The 27,208-nt window shown below is 39.3% G+C and overlaps 1 protein-coding gene across 4 annotated transcripts in view; it reads right to left on the bottom strand.

Moving 5' to 3' along the window:
- LIMCH1 (LIM and calponin homology domains 1) overlaps positions 1 to 27,208 on the bottom strand; it is a 179,288-nt gene that overhangs the window by 98,703 nt on the left and 53,377 nt on the right. For all 4 annotated transcript variants that reach the window (XM_057407513.1, XM_057407514.1, XM_057407512.1 and 1 more), the window contains exons 2-3: positions 18,856 to 18,926; positions 6,133 to 6,202 (exon numbers count right to left, since the gene is read on the bottom strand). In XM_057407513.1, the coding sequence (XP_057263496.1) occupies positions 6,133 to 6,202; positions 18,856 to 18,926 (141 nt within the window). The remainder of the gene's footprint in view (positions 1 to 6,132; positions 6,203 to 18,855; positions 18,927 to 27,208) is intronic.

Here is a 27,208-nt window from a genome sequence, read left to right on the forward strand (position 1 = left end):
GTGCATGAAGCACACAGAAACCTGGGAGGGACCAATAACAGCCAATTCAGAAGCAAAGAGGTACCACTCCCAGTTTTCACCTCCAGCCATCATAAACACAACACTCCAGCTGGTAACTGAGGATACTCATGGATGTTAAGGACAGCTCACGAGTCAAAGTGCTGTGATGAAGACAAAGACTACTATGAGCTGGCTGAACTCACTTCTCTGAGGGGATGCATTATAGCTAAACGCAGCTCAGAAAATCAAAAGCAAACAGGTGAGGTCACTTACCTCCCTTTGGGTTTTATTTGTTTGGTTGGTTTGTTTTCCTTGATAGGTCATGTTTTTTTATTAGTTTCCTATTATCCCAGTCTCTCTTACATCCATGCATCAGGTTAAAGTTCAGACTGTGAAGACTGGGCAACACAGGGTGAACCCAAGTGCAGCACATTTCCAGCACATAGGCTTACTGTCACATTGATGATTAATTTCCAGCATCAAAAGTATGAGAGTTTCGGAGCCAAACCAAACACCAGAGCAAGCACATCCATTTCAACCAATACAATGCTAAATGAGATGCCAACATTGTATTTTGCATTTGACTCACTAGCTTTTCCTCTAAATGGAAGGAGAGCAATTCATTCTGGACAGCATTAGCATGGTTAATTGGAAGCAATAAAAAACCTTCAATTCTGGCTGAATTTCAATGTAAAGTTTCAGGTTTTATTGGTTTGCATCTCATTTTTCCTCACTAATGCTGCTTTCTCTATGCTTCCTGCCAATTTTGAACTGATGTCTATTTTCCTTTTCAGTGATGAATTAACTACAGCATCACTGTAGATTGTTCCACACAGACTCTGTTTACAAACAGCCTGGTTAGGAAACACCTGCTAGTTTACTTTTGTATCCTTCATGAATTAGAAATGTTTGTGAGTACAGCATGCAGCTAAATTCACTAAACAGGAATTTTATAAGGTATCTCTGTCCAGCTCAGGTGACACCAGAAGAAATAGGCAAGGAAATCTAAACAAAGAATGAATTTGAAGGCAGAGTCTAGAAAGCCTGGGGGGTAAAAAACCCAAACATGCATGGACACAATGTATAAACCATTTTATTCTAAGGATATTAGTGTTTTAGTGAAGGGATTCAACATATATTACAGTATGTGATGAGTCAAAGTACGCAGTGCTGTTCTGAACCACTGGCCAGACCCTAAGTATCATTTTAATTCAGTACGGGATATCAGAACCAAAGGCAGGCACAGGAGATGTAGAGAAGGCAATTACCATTCAGCTAGGAAGACCCACAGAAACCATGGCAGAACAGTTTGCACAGCATTTTGCTGTGATATTGACACTTTGCTTTCCATCAGCATTCAGAAAAATGCTTTTTGGATGTGAGTGCTAAGAACTTACTGGTTTTAGACAGGAGATTTTGCTTTCATTTACTTCACATATGCCACAACTTACACAAGACTTTTTTATGGTTACAATTGTGCTGGCAAATGAACTTGTCCAGCTGCAAGAAGTACAAAATAATGAAACAGAAATTATCATATTATGAATCTAGATAATACAGTAGGAGCAGGCTCTTTCCAGAAAGTACTACAATGAATTAAACAGAGTGAAAAAAAAAAATGGAATAATGCCAAGATAATTTTTTAAGGGGAAAAAAAAAGTAACAACTGACATATGAGTGGAAAGAGTGATAAAAATAATGCACATCAGTTAAATTAATCAGTTAAATTAATATCTTTATCTTCTCTAATTATTGTTAATTCTGTGAAATACACTATGCTATGTTTGGGTCTTATAATTTTATTTTTAGGTTGATATCTGCAGGAAGGAAAAAGATCTCCTTTGCTGAACCTAATTAGAAGCACAAGTTCTGAAACCTAATATGATGCTGAAATTTCTTTAGGATACTGCATTGTCAAAAAATACTTGATTTTATGCAACGGTACAGCATACAAGCAAATCAGCAGCACCAGCAGACAGGTAGCTATTCTTAATAAGGTTCATAGCAAGTTCCCAGAGAGCACTTCGCCAAGAGAAACTTCCTAGGAAAATAATTACAGGAAAAAAAACCCACCTTGTTTTCAAAGGAACCAACTTTTTTAAACAGCATGCTACGGTTCTGTTCATTCTGGTGCAACAAGCATGCAACCAGGTGACTTTTGCAGAGCTATTTTTTCCATTGCTAAATCATACCAGTGTCATAAAGTTAAGTACCGTACACAAGCTGAAAACTGGATGTCACAGTAAACAGATTTTTATTCAGTAGTGCTGCAACACAAGCCAAGATCCAAGCTAAAGTTCAGGCCTCCAACTTTGTCTTGACTACTTCCTACTATTATATGTGAGATTCTTTCACACAGCCTCTGAAGTAAGTGTCTGATCTCCTGTGGGGATTGTTCAAGGAACTGAAGTAATGCTATAAACTCTCCTAAACCCTGTCAAACAAAAGATAAGGCAGAACCTTTTCTTTTCTCACAGAGTGACATTATTCAGGGACAGGAAACAAAAACGAGAACTTTTTTTTTTTATGAGGAAAAAAGATAGTCAACATACAGTGGTTAGCATTATAGAGCAAAGCTTACCTATGATGGTGCTGGAAATCTTCTGTTTCTATAGAATTATATATATAAGTCATAGTTGTATAAAAATGTAATTTGTAGAAACCTAACGGATTAGTTCTGTCTACTATGAATGTCATACAAAATGAAAGAAACAAACAGCAACTCACTAAAAAAAGTTGGTTTTGTAAAAAGTCACTTATACATTAATTATATTCCTTGTACTCTAACAATCCATTGTTGTAAAACTTCAGCAGCTTCAGATGGTCTTTTAAATTAATAATAATAACTAAATTAATAATAATTAAATTAATAATAATAACTAAGCCAAAATACTTTTTCAGCCTTGCACAATTAAATACATGAAATGATGCTTCTGGAAAGCTAACAGTCTTAAAATAAAGATGTTCAGTATCAGTTTCTCACATGAGAAAACTTCTGGCAACACAGCTCTTTCAGCAAAGCCTGTCACTCCTGCCTAGGTTTAATATGTTCTTTGGGTGTTTTGTGAATTTGCTTTTTGGTGGGAGCACTAGCTTTCTGGATTAGTGAATACTGAACAGGAATGAGAAAGCATTTCATCAAATTTAATACTCGCTGTAAGTCTGAATACCAAACTGTTGGTCCTACCTTTTATTTCATTAAAGCAATGTATCAATTCTGCTGTGATAAAAGCAGTAGTCAGCACTTCTGGAGATCAAAGCAAATTACAAACAAGCCTGCAAAGCCGAACATATGTAATTCTATATGTAATGCTGCATACAATCCACATCCTGACTTCGACTTGCAACTAGACAAAGATCATCTTTGTGCATTTATATGGCTTGTGCTCAGTACAGTGGTTTGCAGATCCTCCAGTCCTTTAACACTACAAGACTAAAACCAGTAAGTTTTGCTTACGTGATTGGTGTTCTGGTATACGAAAGGTCTGTAAATAAACTGCTCCCTCTCAAACCACATGAGGAAGTCACTGGTAAGAATTTCACAATAACTGCAGATTCATTTAGCTTTAGGAGAAGTTTGCAGAATTCAATCTGTCAACACAAGGCCAGTTATACATAATAATTCACAGCAGTGTTATGAGAAGTCACTCAAACGTGAAATACAGGCAAAAATTTTTACACCTGATAACACTTAGCTAAACATCTCAGCATGGCTCCAATACGGGCTTCAAGTTTACTGTTACTTTCCTTGAATACAGCATACTTTATTTGTCCTTACAATAACAAAGAAGAAAAGTAGAGTATCATCTGGAGAATTACACTGAAGTAGATATTTTGTGGAGCTAGATAATGTATGACTGGTTTTGTCTCTAGAGGTTTAATATGAAACAAGAGGCACTTTGAGTACTTTACAATTACTCATGAGTTTTAGCTCCAGCTCTGTAAAAAAGAAAACCTACACATTGTCTCTGCTAGTGAACTAAATACTTATTCTAGCAGAAAATGAATGAATAAATAAATAAATTAATAAATTCTACTAGAATTATTAACTTGCATTTTTAGGCAGAAGCAGTATCTAGGAGCTCAAAAGCATGTATCTCACACAAGGCAGAAAAGGTACTGAAGCTTTCACAGTATTTCTATGTCTACTAGAGGAAATCACACTCACTGGGGTGAAATAACTGGAAAGAAGTAACTATATACTATGTCAAGCCAACCAAGGCTAAGATAATAAAGAAAAACTCGCAATAAATATAGGAATGTTCCTCATATGTGGTCAACTAACTAGGAGGTGTAACTGCTTCTGGACTACAGCATCAATATTGTAATATTTTTCTTTTAGACACACAGATAAGGTACAGGTAAGAGGAAAAAAAGATACACATTGCACTCAAACATACTGCTGATGTCTGTACTTTAAAATATTTCACCATAAATATACATTAACAGACTAGAACACTTGGTTATTTAAATTCACATGCAATCCTTAAAACAGCCATTCACCACTGTAAGTAAAAATTGGGAACAAAGGTCAGCAGGTATGGAACTAGACACCCTCAAAAGCAAGGGGATATTTGGATGGCTTGCTTTGCTAGGAGCCATTTATTCACAGAACAATTAAAAACACCCACTGGTAATGTCAAAAAGCCAGAAGCACCAGTGAACTTTTGTTATTTAGCAAAGTAATTACTAAAGATAAGTAGAGGACACAGGTACAGAGGTAAAAATGTCACTGTCCAACACAAAATAAGATCTACTGTGTCATTAACAGCCTGAAAACTGGTTGGGTTCTTTTTGGTAATGCTTTGAAAATACACGTCTTGCAAGAGAGATTTATCTCAAGGAATGAGAAAACTGCAAACACATCATGACTTTTTCTATGTCCTTCCTACTACAACCACCTTACCTTTGGGATTTTACATATGAATAGGAAAAAAAACAATGTAATTGAATATTATCCTCTTTAAACAGTCATAACAAAAATTGAGTCTTTCCTGAAAGGGAGCCAAGGAAAAGAAAACTGCACTACTGGTATCTTTTGCAGCTGTTTATGTCAAATATTCATTTCAAATAAGACTGTAGGAATAAAAGTAGATGGGTTTTAGAGGCAAAACAAAGGCACACAAAGAAACTTTAGAGAAAGGATGGTGGGGATCACAACTTAAATCCTAATACTAGGTAGTATTCAGGCAGAAATACGCCTGTCAATCTACAAGGTTGAATAGCCTTAAAGGCTATGTAATAACATTACAGAACCAATTAAAAAATTAATGTATCAAGGTTTCTAATATACTGAAACCTTTTAATGTGGTTCATATAAAGGAACATTAACCTCAGCTATCAGCAAGTAATGCACTCTGAATCTTACACAACTAAACTACAATGTCAGTAATGCCCAAACAGGAAGGAGCCATGTATGTGAGTATATCATTAGTCTAAATTGAGAATGACCACCTTCCACATGCTCAAGGGTACTTTCATTCCCAGCCACATCACAAGGGAAGATCAATACAGCCATATTTCTACATGGCTAACCCTGTTAGACTAAATGCCTGCTGACACCCCAACCTTCCTCCCAGCTGCAGGCACAAGAATGTGCTACCCCTTGACGTGACCTCCTGAGCACCCGGCGCCACTGAGAGCCCACGGGCTGTCAGCATGTCCTCTGTGGTCTTCCTTGCTTATAACAAATTTTAGCCAACTTTTACTCTGCCCTTAAAGTCAACATAAAACAGTTCCCTAGACAGTCCTGCAATGAATGTTATCTGCAGACTGTGGTATTTGGGGGAAAGAGAAAATGAGACAAAATATACAAGAAGTTTTCTTTCCAAAAAAATATCATTTTGTGGTGATGGCTCCACACTTTCCAGTCTTTCTAAAGCTATCACCACAACTGGGAGATGACAAATAACCAAGAAAACCTCTAAAAATATACTCTGTCTCTTGAACACTGCCCTCTTCTGAAAAAAAAGACTGGCAAGTTTTAAGGTGACTACACAGAGATTTCAGAGGGACTGAGTTTAGTAGGTTAGAAGAATTCAAATTACAAAAATAATTGCTATCTGAATTACAGAGTCAATAAAATCAAGGTGCAAAAGAAGCACTGAAAGATTTTTCATTTTAGATACTTACCAAACCTGCAATGGGGGTCGGTAGTCTATTGATCTTTTTTACCAATCCCGGCTTTATTGCATTCAGCAACCTGTTACAAGAAAGGAGTATTTATGAGCGGCAAGTCACAAAATCCAAATTATCAAACACTTGTCCCAGCACATAAGGATTTCAATGTGGCTGGAAAGGAAGACTCTCCCCTTTCTCCCCTCTTGAAAACACGTGTGCACCCAAAGTTCTCCCACTGAAACGAAGGAAGACTTGGAGGAAAAATACCCATAGATAGTACAGCGCCTCAGCAATATTTATTTTCTATCCTAAATTGATCTAAATCACATCGGTCTTGACAGGCGCTTGGTGAATCGTCACATAAGTCTGACTCCATTGCCTAGAGGCAGGTCATGCCTGTAAGGGCCTGAAAGCAGAAACCCAGAAGGCATCTGGGTATCACAACAGCTTGTAGCTTGGGAAGAACAGTCCTGCAGTTTCTGCACTGCAGGTAAGTGAGAAAAGACATATTTTATGGATGGGTTTTCTATTTTTCTGCAACTGTACTTCAAATTAAATGCCATCCTTGCATATGTTGTTGAGAACGGAGGTCTCCATAAAATATAAATGTAAGAACACAAATAAGAAGGGAGCCCAAAAAATCCACCTCATCATGAAAAACATCATTAGGCCAGTGATACCCCAGTTGAACACTTTTCAGTGTCCAAAGATTAGCAACTCCCCTAAACACAGTTCCTCACCATCTATGAACATGTTATGAGAAATGCTGACATTGCTCATTGTTAGACTATTCCAGAAAATTACTAAACCCCTAAAAGAAGGAAATTTTAATTATAAAATCCTGTTGCAACAAACACTGTTTCTTTACCACCTTTCCCCCAAGAGAAAACCCTTATGCCTTTTATCCAAAGCAAAATTCAACCAGTCCCACACATTGGGAAGGAAGTCTTTAGGTCAAGATTCTCACTTCAAATTCAAGATCTTTGAAGAGAAATAAAGGTGTCTATGATAATTTAATACTCTTTAGAAACAAGAATAGCCGCTATGGAAAAGAGCAATCTTTCTTTGTGCTGTCTCAATTCAAGAACTGACTCTTCTGGCAGCTTACTGCGGTGGTAAAATGATTAATATTTAATATTTGAGAGGTCTAGCTAAGAGGTTTATCCTACCCAAAAGAATCTTCTTTTCAGCTTAAAACTAACAGTCTGTGATTGTTTTCAGCTCCCTACTTCTGAACTAAGGTAACACAAGGCATGCCACCAAGAGTAAGATAACACAAGGCGTGCCACAGGCTCCACCAAGAGTAATCTCTCCATAGTATCACGTTATTTACTGCTGGATTCTTAGGACTGTGGCATTAAGGAGCTCGTTAAGGAGCCCATCCCTCCAAGGGGTGGACACCTGGCTCTGTTAACACTGAAATGATCATCCAGAACAGTATACAGGTTGGGTTTCTGCAATCCCTTGGAGAGAACAGGGGAGCAGAAGGGGAGATGCTATTCTAAGTGTTCTCTATGACCACAGTTAATAAAGCTTCTGTTCAACTTGTCTCGAATTGTACTTGTGTTATTACACACTCGGAGTCCCTGTATCTTCAACACCACCATAATCGGGAGTGGCAACAAACCCAATGGGAATGTCATTGTTTTGGTGTTTCAGGTATTTTCTTCATCTTCTTGCAGTTAAAAACTCTGGAACCCTGGAATCGCTGTACTAGTCCTTCCTTCTGCTTATGGTAGAATCTAACACTATTATGTCCTAAAAACAAATGATGAAAGAATATACTATTATACATAGACAATTCACTTTTTGCACAAAATGGCAAGAAAAAAACCTCATGTCTCCCTTCCTATAACCTGCAATTTTATTTCATGGATGGAAAACAAATATTACTTCTTTTTCCCCAAAATGCACTAACCTTTTATCCTTGCACAGCAACAGCCTTATAGAACTATTCTTTTTCATTTAGCCACTGCAACAGGCAACTTAAGATTTTTGTTTGTTGGGGTTTTTTTGGTATTTTTTGGTGAGGATTTTTGGTTTGTTGTTGTTTTTTTTTGGGGGGGGGGGGGTTGTTTTGGGGTTTTTTTTTTTTAGTCAGAGCACTTCTTACCAAATACTGTAGCTCTACTTTGATTTCAATCATCTATATGCTTATTCTTTTCAGGAACAAAAAGATGTATCAGCTAAGCATCTCATTTTCTTTATTACTCAAATGGGAATATATCAGGCAGCTTAACAAATATTGCAGGTGAAGATCAAAAGCCACACACAATAACAGAAGTAAAATAAAGAGGCCTTAATGGAAACTTCAAATGCCAAAGCCGATTCTAAATAAATCTTCAAAATGGCTTGTACAGGCTTCCCTGTGAAATATGGGAAAAGGACAAAATGAGAGGAAGGAAAGGAGCAGGGAACAAACAACATTTTAGATTACCAGTTGGAGTCTGAAGAGGGAGGAAATGGGATGGGGCAAGATGGAAAAGCCTGAGGAAGAAAGGCCTCTATTATTAAAATGTTTACCTCCTGTTGGAAACATCTCTAAACAGTCTGGCACCAAAACCCCCAGGACTTGCTCACTGCAGAATGTGCCAAAGAGAGATTTCTTCCAGAGCAGACTGGCTGCTTCTGATGTATTGCATGATCTACAGCAACAGCCCAGATGCCAAACTACTGAGTGGCTTAAGCTTGCTCTGCCACCAACCTGGCTGAGAAGACACACTGTTTATGCAGACTGTCTCAACGACCACCTTCACTCACACAATTACTATCCCTTCCTGCTTTTAAGAAAAGCAACTGAATGCACCACTTCCTAGTAGGTCAATACACACACAACAAAACTGTCTATGCTGATTTAGACTCATACAGAGCATCTATCTTGATATGTTAAGTCTTGTGAGCTCTGATAGATTTTTGTTGAAATAGGGGCAAACAAAACCCCTGCCATTTTACACCAGGACCTGGTGCTATGTCCCAGGGACAAAAGTCTGCACGGAAGAAAACACTAACCTGCACCTTCCCCTGGCACTCCCCTACAACTCCAGTCACATGCTCTGCCAACCCTACCTTGCCTCAGCTATGTCTCAGGTTAAAAACTGATAACTTAAACCATCAGAAATCTTGCTGAATGGATCATTCTAGGACATTAAATTAAATCTTTAAAAATATATTTAAAATTATGGTTGTATTGCAGCCATCCCTGAGAAAGGTATGAAAAACCCAATGGCAGGACAAGTGCTAGAGGAGCAACATAGAACCCATCAGCCTCTTCATTAGAGGCTGTAGTGACAGGACAAGGGGTAACAGGTTAAAACTTAAACAGGGGAAGTTTAGATTGGATATAAGGAGGAAATTCTTTCCTGTTAGGGTGGTGAGGCACTGGAATGGGTTGCCCTGGGAGGTTGTGAATGCTCCATCCCTGGCAGTGTTGAAGGCCAGGTTGGACGAGGCCTTGGGTGATATGAGTTAGCGTAAGGTGTCCCTGCCCACGGCAGGGGGGTTGGAACTAGATGATCTTAAGGTCCTTTCCAACCCTAACGATTCTATGAGTCTATGATTCTTCATAAGCTGAAACACACAATTGTCCAGTGCTTTATTTTCACAACATTCACAAGTTAACCATATCACCTTGGTACCCAGTCACAGAGGGCAGCCTTGCTACAATATACAATTGAGGTCCAATCCCCAAGTCACTTTAGACAAGTTATTTTCACCACCATTCTTGCAGCAGGAAGACACTTGAAGGCACTTGCTCAAAAAACATACCTAGTTGATAGCACATTAAGATCCTCTATCTGATCTGTCTGGCCAGTTTAGCAATACTGATCAGTCTAAGGAAGGTACTAAAGTCCCAGCTGGCAGATTCAGACAGAGGGCTGAGGCACAGCAGGTGTCCTGAGTTGAACTGAGTACCCACCAGTTGCAAGCCCAGATTTTCCCAAGGACCAATTTAGCTTTTTTTTTTCTTACATTTGTACTGTTCAGACATAGAAAATCCTCAAGCAGATGTGCATCTTCCAAAAGACAAAACCTTTGCATCACTATGTACCACATTCTACTATGCCAAGGCTGGTGAGCTACTGTATAAATGGTCAGAGTGTGGAACTGTCGAAGTTACAACAGAAATGTTGGTTTTGTTGGGGTTTTTTGTTTGCTTGGAAATTTTGTGGGGTACTATTTTTCATACTTCTGCATCTAGGAAAACAGATGGCAATGGAACAAGTCCAAGTAAGCAGTCCTGAGAGATAGCAAAATGGTACGATGTTAAATCTTCCATTATTTTATCCTTTTTCCATCCCCTTTAGTAAGACACTGCTAATTTAAGGTCTCATTCCATAAGATAAGGGAATTTTGGTTGAAATAAACCATAAAACAATGTCTTTCTGTACCATTTTCAAAAGGAGACATAGGAACATTCCTCAGGCTTGATTTTTTTTTTTGGTAGCTGAGGTTGGGTGACCAGCAGACATTTTAGAGATGACTGGCAAAACAAACTTAGCGAGGACTTGGGGAAATTTTACCGTTCAGCCAACATGCTTCTCACAAAATCATTCTGGAGTATTAACAGTTACTTACACAAGAAGTAAAATGACACAGGGAGGAAAAAAGAACAGAAATATAAAGACTAATACTTCTATTGAGCCTTTTGGGTACCTGATATTACCAGAGTTTCACTGCCATGACCAGAGGGAAGAAATTATTATGAAATCTCAAGGAACTTTTTAACAGTAAAAAAAGCAAAGACATGACAAAAAAGAAATACAGATCAAATAGTTCTTAGAGGAACTTAAATCAAAATATGATGAAAAAAAAACAACAAACAACAAACCAACAATACCAAACACCCAAAAGACAATAATCCAAGCCAAGATAAAATAAAGCCTCTTCAGGCTCCATCCATAACACTTGAGTCTCTGTACAAGACCCGAACTATTCTCTAGACCCTTTAAACACTCTCTGCTGGGATTTCTGCCTACCACCCCTCATATATATGCACCTGTCCTGACTTAGGACAACATTCTGTTCTTCACTTCCCGAAGTCAATTTCAGTCCAACATCTACACAGCCGTCCCGCCTTTCCCCTGCACTGGGTGCTGGCTTGGATTCTTCTGTAGTTAGCAGCTAAATGAAGCACCGTAAGACACTGCATAGAAGCTAAAACCTTACAGCTGTCTCACCTTATGGAAATGGCAGGACAAAATGCAAGTGAAAAGCTGCTCCATCCCCACTCACAGGGAGAAGCTAAGTCATTTCCTTGCCCCGATAAAAACCAGCTCTGGTAGGTATGGGAAGAATAAGTGCTCTATTTGGTGCTGTCCCCAAGGCTTGGCATTTGAAGAGATAAGGTATCTCCACAGCAGGGCAGACAAGCTGAAATCAGTACTAGAGCTGTGTGACTAACTTATTAGACCTTCCTGGGGTTATTTATCACCAGTTAAGAATTTGAAAAACTTTTGCCAGGAAAAGAAGGCATTTCAGGCAACAGCTGATAACAGATCTAATGAAAAGCACCAAGACAACTGCCTAAGAAATTCTTGCAAGAAAGCGTCAGTTAAGAAAATACTCCGAGTATGGCTGCTAAAACCCAGCCTCCACAAAGCCCTTGTTTCTAAGAGGAAATGGAAGAGAAGCACTTTCAGAAAATAAGCTTCAGAAATGGAAAAAAAAGAAAGGGTGAAGTGATGTGTGCTCACAGATCAATCCAGGCTGGAGGGTTGGGTTCTTTGCTCAAATAACAGATCATATTCCTAAAAAGAAAAGCTGACTAATGACCTGATCTTAAAGTAAAAGGGCATTTCATATTTGAGAGTTCAGGAAATTGTATCCACAGTAAACCTTAATGGAGACATCTCTCTTTTTAAATTAAGTTTTACAAATTCACATTCTTACAAGCAGCCTTTCAGCACTTGATAATTATTAACCCAGACAGCTCCAGCATCCACGTATTTTAAACTCATGCTCTGGTGGCAGCTCCAAAATGCCCCCAAATATTGCAAAGGAGAGAAAAATCCACTATTAGTTTTAAAGATTAACAAATCACATTGGAACAGCAGGCACTGAAAATTCAAAATATTTTGTTGCAAAGGAAGTGGTAAAGAATTTTCAAAATATAGAGGTCACAAAAACATTTTTGGAAAAACATTCTTCAGGGCTTGCTAATGATGCCCCTGACATTATTTATTTAGGATCAGATAACAAGGTGCTTTTCTAACAAGGAGGACAGAACTGTGTCCTACAAAGGGCTTATAAGTAAAAGGTGAATAAAGAACTATGCAAATATGTAGCACTGAGAAAACAAGTATGCCAAACACAGAACAGCAGGGGTCTTGCTCTGCCAAAGACTAAAAATATGAAGAACACAGAGGACTTGCAGAACAGCTCAAGAAAGGCACAGCTCAGGAAGACTGTGTATAAATAGCTTTTGAAGACATTGATACAGAACCTACCACTGTAACAACTGACGTGAAGAGTGTCCTATGCACCAATGGATTTGCAATTCACACACAGTTTTACACTGAGTAGCAGTGGCCATGGATAATTGTCCAAAATACATAGCCAATATAACATATGCTCTTGGAAAGCTGAAACCTCTCACAGGATTACCTTGCTTTGCACTTGAGCAGCACTCCATTTGAATGGGTCAGTGTTCCACAGTCTCTTGCCCTGTCAATTAATCAAGCTGCACTGAAGAAACTCTGCTATTTAGTCTGCTGAGATGCATATTATTTCAACATAAATACAAAGACAGGGCATTCTGGCTGTACTCAAGCATGCCCCTCAATGCTATACTCCTCATGCACACAGCTGAGCATTACGATTTATGTTACACCTCTGACCCCTCACCTAAACCGTACTAATAACTAGCTTTTTATTATAACATGGCAATAAAACTTAAAGATTAAAAACTCCGGATTCATATAAAACTGTTTCAGATGTCCTCGCATGAACCCTAATCTTAATGCTTAATGAACCTTGGAGCCCGTTCCTCTAAACTGGAGACAAATGCCAAATCCATGATGCTGATAACGTTTTGGCTTTACAATGCAGAGCCTGAAAAACACAGAACACCAATCCCTTCTCACCTCAAGGCATGGGTCACATTTAAAACTTCAAGTATGCCTATGAAACTCAAATACCTTGTTAGTTTCCAGGAACAGGAAATTCAAGCAAAAGCTTAATTAAGCGTAAGGCCTGGGCATCCACTAACTTCTCCAGTGAGCTATCTGGCAAGACAAGAATCTCTGCACTGTACACTATACAGCCAAGTGCTGAATTGATGCCAGGCCTATGCCACTGACAGACAAGCAGAATAACATATCTGCAAAATCCTACAATCCACAAAGATGACTATTTGTTCTCCCCTGCCAAGTCTCCATAAGCGGCATGGCAATTTCACATAAGTGACATATTAATTCGCAAGAAAAACCTGATTTTTAAACAACCAAACAACTGAAACATGATATATACAGTGAAAACTGTTCTCCATAGGTTGCAGTACCACTGACTCAGAAGACAATGTTTTACTATTGCATAGCATTACACTTGCATTGATCTGGCACATATCCAACCCTGCTGAAAACAGCATTCATGTCAGCCCAAAGCTTGGTCAGATGTACTAGAACCATGATGCAAGCCCAAAGAAACTCTGCTCTCTGAGAAAAAGCAGCTCATTCATCTCCAGTGACATGGAGAACACAAGCTAAGGAGATTTCTTATTTATAGAAGAAAATTATTCTCATGACAGAATAAATTATAAAATCCATTAAGTAATTCTTGATCACAGTCACTTTCAGCTCACTCAGATTTATAGCCTCAATTTTTTTTTTAAATACTATTAATCTATGTGCATGACTAACTTACAGCTTTTTTCTTTTATTTAAAAGTAAAACCTAAATACTTTCTTGTAGTTTTTAAGAGCATATATTCCTAACATGCACAGCTGAAAGGAACTGCCGTTCCTAGATGTCCTACATGAGAAAAAGTATAAATCTTTGCCTTTAATTCACTGTGCAAGCCCAATTTTACCAAGATTACTTAAAAGCAGTAAAATACCTTCCCATCTGCTCTTTCAAAAAATAACAAAAAAAAGAGTCAAAGAATCCTGGTTTCAAAAAATACGTATAGTTTCTGCATATCTAACTAAGCTACAAAACACCGTGTGCTAATACACAAAATAAGTGCTCATAAATTGGTATACAGAACTGCATATGCAAGTGGCATCCATCTTTAACCACATACAGTAATTCCTCTTTCTCTTTTATATGTTTATGCCATGGCTTCTCAAGGTACGCAGCTAAATATTCATTAAAACGTTCATGCTTCAGAAAAATAAAAGATTTATTATGCCTGAGTTTACTGCTAAAAGTTGATTTATATACATCTATAAAACAGACACAGAGCTAAACTGTTCTACATACAGTACCCAAGGTATTACATGCAATCATGACACTGTTGGACTCCACTGCAAAGCCAAATCATTTCTATTGATATCGAAATCTGAGTTCAGTTTGAGTATGTTACTTAAGATCTTTGCCCAGGATACATGTCTCATTTGTTACTGTTGTTGTTACTCTTCCTTAGGGTTAAGTCCTATTCCTGATATTAGAATCTCATTACCACTGATACAAACTCTCAGGGTTCTTGGAATCCTAGTACTGGTTGATTCCAGAGAAAGCTTGAGAGAAAATATGATCCCAGCTGCATGTCAGAAATGCTTACAGATACATTGGATATATTATTAACCCTTTGATATGACTTGGATAGTCATAACAAAGAAAATAAATAACTTGGATTTTCCAAGTCTCACATTCACAGAGACTTCCCTAACTGCTGACTGACCAGCATGAAAGAAGGAATCCTGCAGTAGCAGAGCTGGGCAAGGGGAGGTTGATGTCAAGGAGAATGGAAAAGAACTGCTCACTTAAAAACACACTTGCAAGAATATTAGAGCAGTAACAATGGGGCAAGGTTGCAGGAAGATGTATGCGTTTTTGTCTTCATGTAGTAATTTTTAAACTTATTAATAGCAATTTTTGCATGGTTAGAAAGAAACATACCTTCAGCTTCCTTATCTGCTGTTTCAGAACTACTCAAATCAGGGGGCAAGTGGATGGAGACAGCAGATAGTTTTTCTTTTGCAGTCAACCTTCATCCAGATGCCCAAATCCACAGAACAGAAACACCTAAGCACTGCAACAATCAAATCTAATTTATTCCTGATTAATCCTCTAGCTTCTCATAATATCTGGGTCAAACCTAAATGTTAAAGCTGTGTAACAAGAAAAAAAAACAACAAAACAAAGCCCCACAAAACACAGAATGTGCTGGAGTGGAAATTCGGGATTTCTAGTGATATTTCCTGATACTGGCGTTGTATTCCTCCCTCATACATTTTCCACCATGACCCCAGAAGGGCATATTTGCCCACCCATGCAGAAGCATAACCAGGAAACTCCTCAGGCTTTGCATATGAGAATTTAATACACAAAGCAAGAACAGAACAAGAATTCCCTCTGCCTAGCTATTATGTTGCTTACTGAAATCACCATCTGGACTGATGTCAGAGAGCTATGCTAAAAAGCCATAAACTCATTTCAGACAAACACAAGTCATAGTCACTGGCCTCTCAGCACAGCTGGGTGTCAGGGCAACTACACAAGTGGGCTTTCAAACGTCCAGAAAGAAGGAAGGGCTTGTGTTACTCTCAGCTGTCAGCTTGCCACTTCAGGGCAGCCTGCATCATTTAAATACGCTCCTCAGCTCGTGAGTTGAGTGCATCAAGTTATAAAAAGTGTCATGAGGCCAGACTGAGATGCCAGCCACAGCAAAAGCACTTCCAGAGAGGCAGGTACAAGGCTTGTGGCTGTCTGTGGCTAGCACACTCATGCAGGGCTGGTTGTTCATAACATGTCTGTTCCAACAGTTCAAGCTTCGGGCATCGCACAGTTTTATTAGCTTTCATTTATTAAGATACCTGGATAGTTGCTAGACATAAATGAATCATTTATAACCACTGCAGTGGTGTCTGCCTGAGTTTTCAGGCTGTGTAGGCCACAGACATAAGGATTGTACAAAAGGCTCCCGCCTGTTGCTCCAGCAACAATCCTGCTCTAGACACAGATAAAACACCATTTTGCGTGTGGCTAGTCTGACTGTTTGGGGAATGGACTCTCGCATGGTGGCTATCCTACTTCCCTTCCTCGAAATACCTGCAAAGTCAGAAGGCAGCTTGAGAAACTTCTGGGACATTCAAGGCATACTGGCTGTGTCCCTGCTCCTCACATCAGCTTCTAGTCGTCTAGCTGCTGGGATCCCTCAGAACATGAGCTTGCTTTTAGCCCTCACCACAAAATACAATAGGCAAGGAAAACACTGAAACTGCCATGTGGAAGTAGGGAGCACTTCACACTCGCATCACCCACACAACTGTCTGGATACGAGCTGCCTGTTAATGGCACTAGCACCGACTACTGTCCTATGGAGATAAACTGAGGCGAGTTTAGCTCTTCCCTAAAATTTCAACAGATAAATCAGGTAAACCAGACCAGAGGCAATTAATTCTTTCATCTTCAGAAACCTAAGAGAGATACAATTTCTTTCTTATCCTCTGCAGCTTATCAAGAGATTTTGAGACCAGGTTTTCATCTATTTGTTGAGGTCAGCTGCGATGAAAGCTCAGCAGATTGGAAGGAGGTCAAGATAAAGCTTGAATACTACTAGAATTTGTTCATGAGGTACCCAGGTAGATGTCTTATAAGCCAGAAAAATCCTGTCTAGAAAGACAATATTGCCTGTAGCAGCTTTACAAGCATCTCTTCATTATGCGACAGATAAAAAATTAACTATCAGTGCTTCATTTGCCAAATCCTGTACTTTTTGAAGATACATTAAGAGTTCTCAGTGTTACACCCCAAATTTCTGTTGAGTTCTTTATTTTACAGGGGTCTTGGAACACTTTATTGTTGGCCTTATAATCTGTTCATCATCCAAAAGCCAAACCAGAAGGCCAAATTGGTAGCTCCTTGGTTAATGCTCTGTAGCCTAAAAGAGTTTTATTCACTAACCACAGCTATGAGGAGCTGGATGCAATTCCAACATCATAGCCTCTCAGATTTGAGGTTGAGGAAGCAGATCCCTTCAAACTGATTTGCATCAATCCACAGATGGTAAACAAGGACAAGCAATTTGCCAAACATCACAGAACAACTTAGTAGTATAACCAAGTTTTGTCCCTTGACCTGCTTATTACTGGAGCTCTCAGCCTCCTAAGAAATACATATTTATTCATTTTATTAGCAAAACATTAGTTAGTTAAGCTTTCCATCTTAAAGATTTACAGTATCTAAATTAGACTACCACTGCTTACTTGCAGATAAGATTACAATCTAATCTCGAAATACACATCCCTTACTTTTCATGCAATGCAATTCAACCTCAACTTTTAAAGAGCAATGTGAAGTGATTCAGCACACTGCACTTCCCTTGACCAGTCAGAAGAGATCTTGTGCAAGAGGCAACCCTTAAATACAAAGGGGTAAACTACATGCTCCTTCCGAGTTACACAACTTTTGATCAACAATAACAACTACTTCCCTCATCCCAAAGCTACTCCTCAGCAAAGATATGCAACTACAATCAAAGTAGATCATATAATTTCCTTTCCTGAATATTTTTCCCATTTAACAGCTAAAGTTCAAGCTGTCTGATTAATGACACCAGTGAGATATACAACACTATTTACACAAGTACATTTTGAAGCTATCGTAAGCTACCTAGAGTTGAGTTACACGATGTTAGCTCAACTCTACTGCTGAAAATGGTTTCCAAATTCCAGTACCTTTCATAGTATAAAACTTAACCAATAGGTTCAATGATCTAGCTAAACATCTCAGGAAATCTCATTTATAAATTTCAATATGCATTAAGTTCTTCACAGGCTTTTTCCTTCTTATGTGCAAAGTCAGCTTTTACCAACTTCAGTGACAACCCTTCACACTCAGGCAAAGGATTTGGTCCATACATGTGATTCAGATCAGTGGATTCTCCCAAAACTCCTGATGACCTGCCTGGGATTTTCAAAGAACTATGGGCATTAGGGAACACTTCCAAATTGCTCTTAAAAGTCACCAGCTTTGGTATCTAAGCCCACAGCATGCTTTTGGAAGACTCTCTAAAAACTAGCTGTTAAAACCACAGAGAGAAACGTGCAAAAGCAAACTTGTGCCTCTTGTCCAAAAATCACAAAGCACATTATTCAAATACACCTTTAGGTAAAATTTAGAGGATGTCTAACCTTTCCAGGAACTATAAAAGCAGCTGAGTATTGATGGTATTCAGATGGCTAACTCTTGACAGTGTTTGGACCTGGAGTTGGTCCAAAACACCTCACTACAGCAGAGATGTCCACAGTCAGGTGTGGAACACCATTTGCCAATCTGTGGTTAACATCTTTAAATAAAAGGAAACCAAAAAGCAAACATCATTTTTACTTTACATAACTTAACTAAGGAGCTGGGTTGGAGTGAGGGAAGCACTTTGTAAAACCTGTTTTCTTTAAGCCACATTTCAATCCTCACCATAACAATAGCTATGGCACTGACAGGATGCTGCAGTGAAAGACCTGTGTGCAGTGTCAACACTAGCAAAAGGAAACCGACATCTGGACATATGGGCTAAAGTTAATTTCAGCTCTAGTCAAGATTCTATTCGAGGCTCAAAACTGTAAGTGTTACTTACTCACACAGAAGAATGCCATTTTCTAAACCCGAACGAAAATCTTTGTCACCAAAACTTCTGCCGGTCACTTGCTGCAAAAGAGTAGGGGGAAACAAAAGAGTGATATCCATTAGAAAGTGTGCTTTACGAGAGCAATTCATAACATTCAGTTAAAGCACCTGCTGCATAGGAAACATCTGAGCTTTACATGCCTTGCCAAAGGATTAAGTCATGTCCATCAACCAGTTTCCTCCTTCCCATTTCATTGAGGTATTTAACACACGGAACAAAGTATTTGCTCTGGACAGTGCAATTACAGGTTGTAACAGAGCTGTGTTCTAGAAGTTTAAAGCAAAACCAACAAACCAAAAATCACAATGTAATCTTCAGAGTATTTTAATAACTTCATTCTATAGTGTTTTGAATTTTAAAATTACTTTGTTTAGACAAATTGTGTAGATTTACTGCTTTTTTGCACCATGTTAAAAATCTTGCACTGGGCTTTTGGCCTTTAACCTATCACCTTTCTAGAGTAAGCAAGGGCAATCAAAAGTGCTCACATAAGTAACAGACATTCAGACACATACCACAATACTCCTGCTCATAGTAAATGATATTCCACATCACGAAGTCAATTGCGAGTGTGAATACAAACTCAGTGGAAGCTAAGGTTTATGCACCTACTCACAGTCCTGTCAGGGATGCTTGGAAAAGGAGGTACTTTACAAGTTCTTAAGCCTGTCTGTGTTGCTTAGGGATAGACCACCTAAGAACTGCCTAGGAATCCCAATCTCGCCAGAGGGTGCCGAATGCTACAAACATGACTAAACCCCCATTTATGACTCACTACCGTGTTGACAATGGCTTGCCATTCATCCTCAAATCATTCTCAACAGATGACATGTTCAGTTAAAAGAATACTTTTTATTACCACCACCAAATATATAAAAATAGTTGCTATGTTTAGAAAGCACTGAACAGAAACAAAACAAAGCAAAAAAAAAGCCTGCTAGTTTTTAATTGTCCTCCAGGAGGTCTTCTCCTCACCCAGCCAAAACATTTACCGGATGCTTATAGAGTTCTCATGGCTTGTATCCAATCTTTCAGCAAGACCCTTGCTCTGGGCATTGCTTCCACCATACAGAATAGTGACTTGGGGACACATCTGTCCTTAAGTCTCTATTTTCTCCTTGCTGTTCCATTCAGATTCAAGACCCTTCCCTTCCCAGTTTCCTGTCATAAAGACAGCAATTTATAAAAACTGACAAGTTTGGCACTTTCCCATGGGATTAGCAAATGCACCAGCTTCACAAACGCTGGTTATAGCTATGCACAGTCTTGGGCAGAGAGCAACCCTTTTTTTGAATTGAAGTGCAAATGTAAAGCTCAAAACCTAATCCCCACTTAATTATAAACCTACTGTTTTTTTTTAATGTGAAGGAGCTTCTCCCACAAACTGGTATGACGGTGTGCAAACTTTACCACCCCCCACCATTATTCTGAAAAGTGTTATCATAATGACATCAGTTCACAATCATATTTTATGCAAATGAATTAAGTAGAACAAGGCATGCCTCAGAAGAAAGCAGATGCAATCAGTGAATGATCTTTAACAATTTTAACTATCTCTAATGACAGCAAATCATCTCTAATCTTGATCTGCTATGACAGGGAAATCATGACAATAAATCCATTAGCATTTGGGATGAACAACAGACAGAGCACATCAAAACTGACTTTTCTTTTAACCATAAAGTACAGTAAAGAAAGGAGGAGGAAGAGTGATCTTGTAACAGCCTGACTCATAGGGTTTTTTTTAATCTATGCAGGAAAAAAAAAAATAAAAGAAAAATTATTGTAATCTTATTTCACTCCTCAATATCAAATGTTCCAGCTATGGAAGTCAATATTCTTATGTGTTTGCTCAGTACCCTCATTCACCACGGTGCAGCACTGAAACTGTTAATGCAATTCAGGTGAGAATCTACTGCCAAAAACTGTTACCTGAGTACCACTGTCTTTACTGTTGATGTAGGAAAGTTTCATACATAATTTCTGGCCACATGAATAAAATCATGAAATGCAAATGCACAGCTGGAACAACAATGCATCCAGCGAGAGGTACAACAGAAACAGACAGCAGGTGAGGAAAGACAGGGAGGTACAGGAGTAGAGCATGTCTGTTTGAAAAGGAAGTATATGAGGTATGGAAAGGTTGATGCCTGCTCTAGATGATCCAGCTGCACAGAGGAAACATTAATCAGCCACAAGTCTCCTGATTTAACCAATTAAAATGTAAAAAAAAGTGCAACAGAGAAAGGGTAGAAGCTAAAAATAACCATGAAGATAACATTTTAAATTACAAAGATAAAAGTATCAGAGGACCAAAAGGAGCAAAAGATGGGTCCACCTTTTCTAGAGGAAATTAGGGCTCAGTTTCTTGGCATACATGTACATCCCTGTCTCTGCAGAGTCTGCTTTGGGCCATACCCTCAAGGACAAGCACACCAGGTCCACAGGCCAGCCTCATGGGCACTGCGGAGATAAACTTTGCTCAGCACACAGGCTGGAAGGAATGAGCATTTTAAGTGAGCATTTAAAGCCCTGCTTCAAGCAGCAGGATTGGCACTCAAATAGCTAAGTATATACTAAAGTTTGGCCAGAGTCATGCTAAAAGGAAAGCAGGTGCATTAGCCATGACATCACAAAACCACTGCATACATCACAGGAACATGTTCATATCATTGATCTAAGCTGTTCTGTTCCTACTAGCATACCTTCCATGCCTGGAAAAACAAAAAAAAAAAGCCTCTGGTCTGACTACCAGATGAAACTCTGAAAACACCAACATACAAGGATTAGAGGGAAGCACTTACAGTGCTTCTACTGAGTTTAACTGACAGAAGAAAATCGTACATATACAGCCAGGTACAGAAAAATGGAATACAGGGGAACAGATCTTTAGCCCATCAGCTTTTGTACTACAGAGAAATGGTGTTCAGAACAGAACCTGCACAAAATCAGTCACGGACAAATGCCAAAAACTGAAAGAACATTGAGACCTGGTCTTTCTTCTCAAGGCCCTCTCTAGACCACCACATCTTAATGTACTTTCAAGACACAACTCTACCTGTTACCATACCAGCACACTTAGGCAGTGCAGAAGGAAGCAGGATACATGGAAGAGCTCCGTATTCACTTCTGCAATGCCAGCACATGGTAATTCTCTGCAGTGCAGGGGTACCAAAGCTAGAATGAATCACCTTAAAGGGAAAACACAAGCTATATCCTGCCAGTGATTACTAAAAAAGCCTCCCATTTCTTTAATAAGTCCTATAAAGCTCAGACGGAGCAACCTGCCTTTCCCTATCATACTGCAAATTAAAAATAGAGAACAGAAGTGAAACAATACAATTTATTATTGTGTTTCTTTCATATGAGGAGGAGTTGTTGCTATTCATCATCTGGATGAAATTTTCTTCTCTGTAGAAAGCTGTGAGCGTCTTCAACCAGGGTAATTATTTGACTGCCGGACATGTTTCTTCAGTTTCGCTGCCACTTAACAACCCAGAAAATGAACCTAAAAATGAATCTCCAAAAGGAATATTAGGAGACTAAACCACAGCACACTCATGCTGTATCACAAGCTTATGGCAACAATTGTAGTATGTATTTACACACAGTAACGCTTCTTACACCCAGTTTTGTTCTTGATTAACTCCTTTGTTCATTGCAGTTACGCATACCACTAAATTTATGTCATCAAGGATGGCTGTCATCCAGCCACTAACCATTGCCATATTACACAACTTTATTTTCACTAAGCTTCAGTTCACATTGTTTTCCTTGTGCTTTTTGGTATTGCTGCTGGTGCTTCCTGAGATGGAGCTTGCAAAGCCCCTGGTGTCAAAACAGCTTAAGGGCAAGAAAAAGAAAAGGTGACAAATTACTGAGCAGATGTTGGCCCCAGGTGAAATTTATCTCAGACAATGAGACATAAGTAGTTGAATAAACACTAGGTCATCAGGGACAAGAGTCTGAAAACAGTTAGCTTAATTTTCTATGTGCACATGTGAAAATAGCATGTAAAGCAGTGAACAAAAATATAGACACATCAGGGAGAGGTCTTTGTTACTCATCATAGGATTTGGAGAGCTACTGAAGCATGACAGCAAGGAAAGAAAAACTTTCAAAAAGTTTGGTAGGTTGTTAATTTCTTTATATATGGGTATGCTGCATTTCTATCTTCTGCAACCACTATTTACTCTATATGATTTTTCAGGAACCCTGTTACTTAACTAGAAAACATCCTGCTTTTACTTCAGGGTGATGTGAAGGTAAGGCGTAAACTATAATAATCACTGGTACTTAAACAGTAAGCATTGGATCATATAAGCAGCAGGGAACACAAGCCATGAGAAGAAGCATAACAGTTTTTAGGGCATCAAGATTTGGTGCCTCTAGAAATTTAAAGCCAGCTTCACACTTGCAGACCCAAATTTTACCACTACTGTACTACTGCTAGGGCAGCGCAATGGCACTTGAAGACCCCTCACCAGCTCCTGGTTCTGCCATGTGTCAGTCATGCGGTGCTTTGCTCTGCAAAAGTGGACACAACTCATCATCTAGGCATGAGTTCCCCCTCTCTTACTCCACAGCAGAGAGATTTCAATTGCTAAAATCACAGAATATAAGGCAGCCCTGAACAGCTTTATTACAAGTGTAAGGAAGCTAGCTGATTTAGAACAGACATATTTGAAGACTGCAAGAATGGAGCTTTCCAAGAGCAACGAACACCTATCTTCCAGGAAAGCTGAATGCCGATGAGCAGTCTGCACAAAGCTTTCCAAGGCATTATAGTATCAAGGTAAATTACTACTAAAATCAATAAAAGGGTGAACAACTTAAATTTCTTCTGTGTATATTTCTACTCTGAGGACAAAACCATCTTGAGCTCAGAATGACTGATGTGGCCAGCAATGAGCCACCTGAAATTCTGCTGTAAGGAACTTCAAAATTTCAAGAATGCATGGGAGCAAGGAGGGAGATTTCACACTTGGGTAGCAAGATTAATCTGCAAAGAAAGCACTTAACATTTATTTTTAGAGCTTCCACTTTCTGGTCACTTAAGTTTAACTGCAATTTGCAAAGTTTATTGGCTGTGGTGAAGTCCTCTCTGTTCTTTTCCTCTTGCTATTCACCCTCATACTATTCTTTAAAAAGCCAGGGAGTTGACTCGTTCTTTTTTACACTTCCTAGGAACTCCATTTTTTTTTTTTTAGCAGCAACAGAATGAAACAGTGGACAGCGTATTCTCTTCTATCTGCTTTAAAATCCCTTCTGCAACATGTCAGTTGAATTAGCTGACAGTTCTGTGTCAATATATAGCATGCAAAACCATACCCACTGACACAAACATTCTCCCAACCCCTTTGGTGGGCCCAATTCTAAGTCCTCATTGAAGGAATGACTTCTTTAATACAGGATGCTAGTCGGTGACTTTTCCACAAAGGGAGAAACAACTAAAAACCCTCAACAGTTGCTGTTTTTTTTTTCTTGCCCTTTGCGCAGTTTAAGTGAGGACAGGATCCTCTGAATGGACACATGCACTTACATTTAATATGTAGGCTGAAAGAACAGGTTCAGCTAGTACCCCATTTAGCAAACATGACGAAACACAGAAATGAGAGTAAACAAATGTACCACCAGACAGAAATTTCCACTCCAGGTCTCCATCTTCCCTGTTCTTCCTATTACACAAAAATTTACCAAGACAAAGACAACAGAGCTCTACTTATACTCAAGACAAACCATAAGCCAGCTCTGAACTAGTGCAGAACAAGACTACTCTGTTGACTCAGGCCCTGAGTTTAGCAGGTCTTTTGACAACTCCCCCTCAAAGTCTTCTTATACACCAACAGAGAGATCAGCCTCAGTGTAGCTGGACTACAATTCTGCCTGCTGAAAAGCCAAGACATGATGGGAGAAGACAACTACAAGCAAACAAGGCTTACTGCTGCTGGTAAAGCACAGGCATCACTGTATTCCTCCTTTCTCCATTAACATACCACTGCCATCAGCAGCTATTACCTTCCTAAGGCTTTAAAGTCACGTCTGGAAAGGTTTTGTCCTTACTAATCCTCTCCATCACCAGAGCTTTCCACACTGAAATTCTGCATTGCTAACAGTAGTATTATACACTCAGAGTCACCATACGTTGTTTGGATTTATGATCTTGTGGAGCCACACACATTTCTGCCAGGACATCTGGTAGTATAATCCCGCTTGGCTGGCAAGCTGCTAAGGAGTGTTAAAGTTTCATGAGAGAGTAAAATCAGCCTCCTTTTTCATCTTCCCTCCCTAATGCTGTTTGTACACATTCCCAGGTGCTTTGCCAAAGTTTGCAGCCTTCCCTTTGGGGTGGGGTGGGGCAGAAAATGTTTCAATCAAGGCTGAACATTTTGTGGAGAAAGAGCAAAGAGCACCAAGTGAGAACTTAAAAGCAATTCCCATCCATCTTCTCTTGGCTGCAGTGCAAGCCCTGAAAGCTTCACCTACCTGCAGGTCATCCGTTACACCCAATTTGTATTTGACAGTCAGTAAATTGGTATAGCATCATCGTTTTATGGGTAACTAGATTCTTATCTGTACTTCAAGCGGTATTACCAAAATTAGATACCAGATGGCAGAACACCCTCAGATACCTGGTTGTAATCAGTGGTTCAATTTAGGGTTCTTTTTATCGCTAAAGCAACCAACCAACCCCCTACTCAAACAAAACAAAAAAAAAAAAGGAAAATAAAAAAATAAGGTCTGTATGAGAAAAACTTACTTCCTGTTCTCTGGGACACACCATGCCTTTGTTAGGTTTCATATGAATTAAAGAAGAGAGGAGGAGGGGGTGGAGGCTCCTACCACACATTTATCAGTTAAGATGTCCATCCTCCCTGACTGGGGAAAAGGAGAAATGAAGCATTATTTCAACAAAGTAACTTGTATTTGATGAATGCTACATCTTCCCATAACAGTATGTTCTTCAGCTCTGTACTCATTTCTGTGAAAACAAGACCCCATGCAGACAGTCAGAGGAGCAGAGTTCAGGATTAGCATGTACAGTGTGGAGCCAACACATACAACACACCAGAAGACAGTGCAGGATGCACCTCCTTAATCCAAGGTCCTCATGTAATCTGGGTCCTGGCTGTCTGGAGAGCCTGGCTTCACTCTACACCATCTGGAGAAAGCTCCCTATTCAGCTACCCCTTCTACTACTGCTCAACCTACCGCATTTCAGGGTGAACCAGTGTTTAATGGCAGTTCCTGCATCTTTGAAAGGAAAAAGAACAGATGACTACTAGTAATCATGAGCACCCTTTCCCAAGGTCTTATTTTCTTACTCAATCAGGCTATTGAAAAATGAAAGGTTATGAATTTTCCAACCTCTTTAGTATGATTCCCTGGGGCTTGCCATAGCCAGACAGGCACTCGCACTGCCTTCTATTGTCCCTCTTTAGCTGCATGCAGAAAAAAGAGTTCATACAGGGAACTACTCTCAAACCCAGTAACTACTGATTTAGCCAGTATTATGTCCCTAACATGATCCTTCTTGAACCCGAAATCAGTGCTGATGGAGCAATACAACTCAACCTCTGGCTACCGAACTCAGAGTAGCTGTCAGATCAACACATGTCATATTTTATCACCAAGCCAAAGACTTTATACCAGAGGCCAGGAGATATTTTTTCCTTTGCCACAGGTTGATTGCACTAGCAACTATCCAGCAAAACAGGAAACTGGGCTTCTGGCCGCCTCTAAAAGTGCAAAGAATTAGAATAGACATTGGTTTATCCTTTAAGTCCTTTTTCTAGTTGCAGTATCCCACGGTCTTAAAAAAATGCTCCTGCAAAATATAGGCTACATTGCATCATCTACATGTTAAAACTGAAGTATCTACTAATAAAACTCTCTATTTTCTCTCCTCCAGCTTTAGAAAGTTTAGATAGTCTTGAATCAGAAGCATTTAAAGCTCTGTCAACTAATTACAGTCACAGAGGCTGAGCAAAACACAGGCAGCAGACTCCTCATTGAGCCCAAAGTCTTCTCACACTCAAAGCAATGAAGAGATCAACAGCTCTGTAGGGCATCTAGATTTGTTAATCCCCACTTTACACTGCTCTAACCTATTTTGAATTATCTCTGCATTTAGATTTTACAAGACCACTCCACTGCTACTTCTTGGACAAGCAAATTTTTGACACCAGCGAGCTGCTTTTTGCTAGGAACATGAAGTTGTGAATGCTCCATCCCTGGCGGTGTTCAAGGCCAGGCTGGACAGAGCCTTGGGTAACATGGTTTAGTATGAGGTGTCCCTGCC

Source organism: Pezoporus wallicus, unplaced genomic scaffold, assembly GCF_028554395.1.
Source record: "Pezoporus wallicus isolate ANWC-B61680 ecotype Strahan unplaced genomic scaffold, APGP_CSIRO_Pwel_v1 contig_2492, whole genome shotgun sequence".
Lineage (NCBI taxonomy): Eukaryota > Metazoa > Chordata > Aves > Psittaciformes > Psittacidae > Pezoporus > Pezoporus wallicus.